This window comes from Scyliorhinus torazame, chromosome 5 (genome assembly GCF_047496885.1).
Source record: "Scyliorhinus torazame isolate Kashiwa2021f chromosome 5, sScyTor2.1, whole genome shotgun sequence".
In the NCBI taxonomy this organism is placed as follows: Eukaryota; Metazoa; Chordata; class Chondrichthyes; order Carcharhiniformes; family Scyliorhinidae; genus Scyliorhinus; species Scyliorhinus torazame.
This window is the reverse complement of record NC_092711.1, coordinates 143304685-143310520: the sequence shown is the minus strand read 5'-3', so window position 1 is coordinate 143310520 and position 5836 is coordinate 143304685. Positions and strand designations below refer to the sequence as shown.

The following is a 5836-nucleotide window of genomic DNA, read 5'->3' as shown; positions in this document are numbered from 1 at the left end:
TGCAGGAGGCGAGAGAGGCCGATGTTTTGGCCTTTGCGTCCCTAGTAGCCCGGCGAAGGATTCTACTTATGTGGAAAGAAGCTAAACCCCCGGGCATGGAGGCCTGGATAAACGACATGGCAGGGTTTATAAAATTGGAGCGGATAAAGTACGCACTAAGAGGTTCGGCTCAAGGGTTCACCAGGCGGTGGCAACCGTTCCTTGACTACCTCGCAGAATGATAAGGGAAATGGAGAAGGTAGCAGCAGCAACCCGGGGGGGGGGGGGGGGGGGGGGGGGCATGCGGGCCCTCAGGGGTTTCCTATAGTTGTTTGTATATTAGTTATTTACACTGGCGTGTGGGACTTTATTGTCTTGGAGAGTTATTATTTTGTTGTTGGCAGTTGCCGTTTAGTTAATATATATATTTTTTAAACCGTTCATTATTATTTATATTGTTTTAAAGTTGTAAAAGGGGGAAAATCCTGTACTGTTCCTGTTTGACCGAAAAAAATTTGAATAAAATATATATTTTTTTAAAAAAGGATGTTGGGGTCCCTGTCGGGACATGAGATGTGTTGGTGGAGTTTTGGCAGTACACTCGAGGTTGGCCTGGTTGAAGTCTCCGGCCACGATGAACAAGGCCTCCGGGTATTCTGCTTCATTGTTATTTATAGCGGTGTACAATTCATCAAGCACCTTCTTCACTTCCGCCTGGGGTGGGATGCAGATCGCTGTGATGATGGCAGAGGTGAATTCCGTGGAAAGTAGTATGGACGGTACTTCACAGTCGGGTATTCCAGGTCCGGGGAGCAGCGGTTCGTCAGGGTCGCCACATTCGAGCACCAGGAGTTGACGAGGAGACAAACCCCTCCACCCACTCCAGGTTCAGTCCTGGATGTCATTAACAGCAGGAATAACAGCAGAATCTAACCCAACATCACTTGTGAACCCTTTGGTGTCTCAGCATGTTGGACGACTGAGTGAATCCCTCCCCACAGTGAGAGCAGGTGAATGGCTTCTTTCCAGTGTGAACTCACTGGTGTCTCCGCAATGTGGATGATCTTTGAAATCTCTTTGTGCAGTGAGAGCAGCTGAAGTTTCTCCTCAGTGTGAATGCACTGGTGTTCCATCAGTACCTAAGAGCTTTTAAACCCACTCCCACAGTCGGAGCATTTCAAGGGTCTCTCATTGGTGTGAGTGACATTGTGGCTCAGCAAGTGATGACCGAGTGAATCTTTTCCCAGTCGGAGAGGTGAACGGGCTCTCCTCGGTGTGACCTCGCTCGTGTTTCATCAGGTTGGATGAGGTTCTAAAGCGCTTTGTGCAGTGAGAGCAGCTGAACGGTCTCTCCTCAGAGTGAATGCGCTGGTGGGACATCAGTAGCTGAGAGCTTTTGAAACCCCTCCAGCAGTCAGAGCATTTAAAGGACCTGCTCTTGGTGTGAGTGACATAGTGTTTCAGCAGGCTGGATAATTGAGCAAATCCCTTATCACACACAGTGCAAGTGAACGGCCTCTCCCCAGTGTGAACTCGTTTGTGTTTCCGCAGGCTGCTAATGTCAGTGAATCCCTTTTCACACTGAGAGCAGGTGAAAGGCCTCTCTCCAGTGTGAACTCGTTCGTGTCTCCGCAGGCTGCCAATGTCATTGAATCGCTTTTCACACTGAAAGCAGGTGAAAGGCCTCTCCCCAGTGTGAACTCGTTCGTGTTGCCGCAGGTTGCCAATGTCATTGAATCTCTTTTCACACTGAAAGCAGGTGAAAGGCCTCTCTCCAGTGTGAACTCGTTCGTGTCTCCACAGGTTGCTAATGTTAGTGAATCCCTTTTCACACTGAGAGCAGGTGAAAGGCCTCTCCCCAGTGTGAACTCGTTCGTGTTTCCGCAGGTTGCCAATGTCATTGAATCTCTTTTCACACTGAGAGCAGGTGAAAGGCCTCTCCCCAGTGTGAACTCGTTCGTGTTTCCGCAGGTTGCCAATATCATTGAATTTCTTTTCACACTGAGGGCAGGTGAAAGGCCTCTCTCCAGTGTGAACCCGTTCGTGTCTCCGCAGGCTGCTAATGTTAGTGAATCCCTTTTCACACTGAGAGCAGGTGAACGGCCTCTCTCCAATGTGACTGCGTTGATGCTTTTCCAACCCGTACGGGCCTTTGAACCCCTTCCCATAATCCTCACATTTCCATGATTTCTCCATGGTCCGGGTGATCTTGCGTCTCACCACGTTGGACGATCAGTTGAAGCCTCGTCCACACGCAGAACACCTATACAGTCTCTCTCTGCTGTGAATGGTGTAGTATTTTTTCAGGCTGTGTCGCCGGTTAAAGCTCTTTCCACAGTCAGTGCTCTGGAACATTCTCACTCGGGTGTGTGTGTGTGACTCAGTGCTTTTCCAGACACACTGATGTTTAAAATCTCTTGAAGCAGACAGAAAAGACAAACATTTCTCCTTCTAGATTCAAAGGCCGATGATCCCAAGAATTGAGTGACTCAGTCAGTTCTTGACGTGATATTTAGTTTGAGATCTCAGCCTCAAACTCCTCTTGTTTGAACTTCCTGCAAACAGATTTTACAATAGTAATCATTGTCAGTACAGGATAGAAACTCAGAACAGACAATTCTAGTTTATATCGAACATGCTTTCCTCTCTCTTTCCCTGAAATGCTCTAAATCTCAATCCCACACACTCCCTCCATGCTCACTCTGCTGTATCTAATATTCCCCCTCCCAATTCTCCTGAAGGTAGCTGATTCAGGCTGATTGACAAATTCAAGCTCACTGCTTCCTGCCCTGGACAGAGAGATCTATATTCACTTACTTTCCCTCCCAATTTTCCTGAAGGTGCTGATCAACAAATCTAAATTCACTAAAACCTGTACAAGAGTACAGAATCTACATACTCCATACATTTATTGATTAGAGATAGGAAAATTCTGAGGGAGAACTTTATTTAGTCATGGAGTGGTCACGACAGGGAACTCACTGCCCACAAGCGTGGTGGAAGTCGAGATGATCAATAATTCAAAATAATATATGAAGAAAATAAGCTTTCAGGGGAACAGGGATATCGAGGGGGAATGGGACTGACTGGATTGCTGTACAGAGAGTCAGCATTGACTTGAGTTCCCAAATGGATTCTGTCAGTGCTGCAATGACTGTATGACTGGAAATATATAATGTAGGTACAGTACTATATTACAAAACTAGAACTAATAATACATGTATTTCATGCCAGAACCATCAATAATATATCTAATACATTCCATACAACACTAGATATATCTCTATCCGATATTTAAAAAAATTAAATTCATTTACAGGATGTGAGAGTCGCTGGTTCAGCCAGCATTTATTGCCCATCCCTAGTTGCCCTTCAGAAGGTGGTGATGAGTTGCCTTCTTGATCCGCTGCAGTCCTTCAGTTGTAGGTACATCCCCTGTGCTGTCAGGGAAGGAGTTCCAGGATGTTGCCCCAGCAACAATGAAGGAAGGGCGATATATTTCCAAGTCTGTCTGTTGAGTGACTTGGTAGTGGGATTCCCAACTATCTGCTGCTCTTGTCCTTCTAGATAGTAATGGTTGTGGGTTATGGAAGGTGCTGTCGGAGGAAGCTTTGTGAGTTACTGCAGTGCACATTGTAGATGGTATACACGGTTGCCATTGTTCGTCGGTGGTGGAGTGTTTGAATATTCGTGGAATGGGGAGCAGTCAAGCAGGCTGCTTTGTTCGGGATGGTGTAGAGCAGCATCTTGAGTGTTGTTGGAGCTGCACTCAACCAGGCAAGTGGTAATTATTCTATTACACGCCTGACTTGTGCCTTGTATATGGTGGACAGGCTTTGGGGGTCAGGAGGTGCATTATTCACTGTAGTCTTTGGCCTGCCCTGATGGCCACCGTATTAATATGGCTAGTCCAGTTTAGTTTCTGATCAAGGTAACCCTCATGATGTTGGCTGTGGAGGATTCAACAATGCTAATGCCACTGAATGGCAAGGGGCGGTGGTTAGATCCTCCTTTATAGGAGATGGTCATTGCCTGCCACTTGTGTAGCACAAATGTAACTTGCCACTTATCAGCCAACATCTCGATACTGTGCAGGACATGCTGCATTTGGACATGGACTGCTTCATTATCTGAGGAGTCACGAATGGTGTTGAACATTTTGTGGATGACTGCACACATTCCCACTTCTAGCCTTGTGATGAAAGGGAGGTTATTGATGAAGCAGCTAGAGATGATTGGGCCCAGAAGTGTGCCCTGAGGAACTCCTGGAGCTGAGATGATTGACCTCCAACCACCACAGCCATCTTCCTTTGTGCCAGGTATGACTCCAACCAGCGGAGAGTTTTCCCCGATTCCCATTGACTCCAGTTTAGCTGGGGCTCCTTGATGCCATACTCGGTCAAATGCTGCCTTGATACCAAGGGCAGTCACTCTCACCTCACCTCTGGCATTCAGCTCTTTTGGCCATGACTGAACCAAGGCTGTAATGAGGTCAGGAGCTGAGTGACCCTGGTTGGACCCAAACTGAGCGCCCGTGAGCCGGTTTTGCTGAGTAAGTACCACTTGATAGTGCTATTAATGACTTCTTCCATCACTTTACTGATGGTGGAGAGTATTCCGACAGGGAAGTAATTGGTTGGGTTTGATTGTCCTGTTTACTGTTCCCTTTAATGTCAGCCATCTCCTGGGGAAACCAGCCCTTTAAATGTGAACATTAGGAAAGAGACCATCATTCTAGCCAGACAAATAAATGTGTCAAGTTGAGGGTGCAAAGGATGTCAATGTCTTTAAGAGAGAGAGAGAGACCTGGGCCAAGCTTTGCAGAGTCTGCACCCTCCCTGGATTCACTTCCTGTCCGTTCAGTTGCTGCAAGTTACCAATTGAAGGTCAGAATGAGACAATAAATGGAAAGAGGGAGAAAAGAAAGTGTTTTACTCACAGAACTTGGAGACAGGAGTCTGTGTGCAGCTCAAGCTCATTCAGGGTTGGAGGAACAACAGCTTTGCTCGGCAGAAACCTCCACGTCCAGCTTCCGCATTGAGACAATGGAGGAGCTCTGATTGGTAGAGCAGCAGAATCCTTCCGGTCCTCCAATCTTCCTATTGGTCAACACCTCAGCAGTAAGGTCAGCTCCCCTGCACATGCGCGGCTTCCCCTTCCCTGACACATGCGCATCCCGGGTCAGGGGAGGGGTAGATCTCCGACGGCCGGAACTGTCAGCCGGTTGCCTGGAAACCTCTTCTGGAGAGTATGTGGGGGAAGGGGAACAACGGGTGGGGGGGAGCGGTTGCCGCGTCTGCGCGTTGGGCAGTGACGTCACCGCGGAGCGGACTTATTCTTATTGGTTGATTTTGAGGACGAGCTCCTTTGTGATGTCACAATGTGGAGGTTGGACAATGAGTTTCAGACTAAAACATCCTCCTCTGGGCAACATCTGGGAGCAAATCAGTGTCTCCCCCTTTCAATAATTCAAAAGATACAGGAGCAGAATTAGGCCATTTGGCCCATCGAATACAACCCTTCAACCCGATTAAAAATCTGTCTAACCCCTCCCTAAATGTACTCACTGTCCCAGCTCCACCACACTCTGGAGTAGTGAATTCCACAGATTTACAGCTCTTTGGGAGAAGCAGTTTCTCTTCATCTCTTTAGAATTTGCTACCTCTTTTTAAAAATAATCTTTATTGTCACAAGTAGGCTTACGTGAACACGGCAATGAAGTTACTCTGAAAAGCCCCTACGCTCCACATTTTGCCGCCTGTTCGGGCACACAGAGGGAGAATTCAGAATGTCCAAATTATCTAACAGCACGTCTTTCGGGGCTTGTGGGAGGAAACTGAAGCACCCGGTGGAATCA

The 5836-nt window shown here is 47.4% G+C and overlaps 1 protein-coding gene across 1 annotated transcript; it reads right to left on the bottom strand.

Moving 5' to 3' along the window:
- Positions 1–289: 289 nt before the first annotated feature.
- On the bottom strand, positions 290–5007 carry LOC140422705 (uncharacterized). The gene is made up of 2 exons (XM_072507665.1): positions 4919–5007; positions 290–2534 (listed from the first exon to the last, which is right to left on the bottom strand). The coding sequence occupies exon 2, from the start codon at positions 2173–2175 to the stop codon at positions 1168–1170; it is 1008 nt and encodes a 335-aa protein (XP_072363766.1). The 5' UTR covers positions 2176–2534; positions 4919–5007; the 3' UTR covers positions 290–1167.
- Positions 5008–5836: the final 829 nt, after the last annotated feature.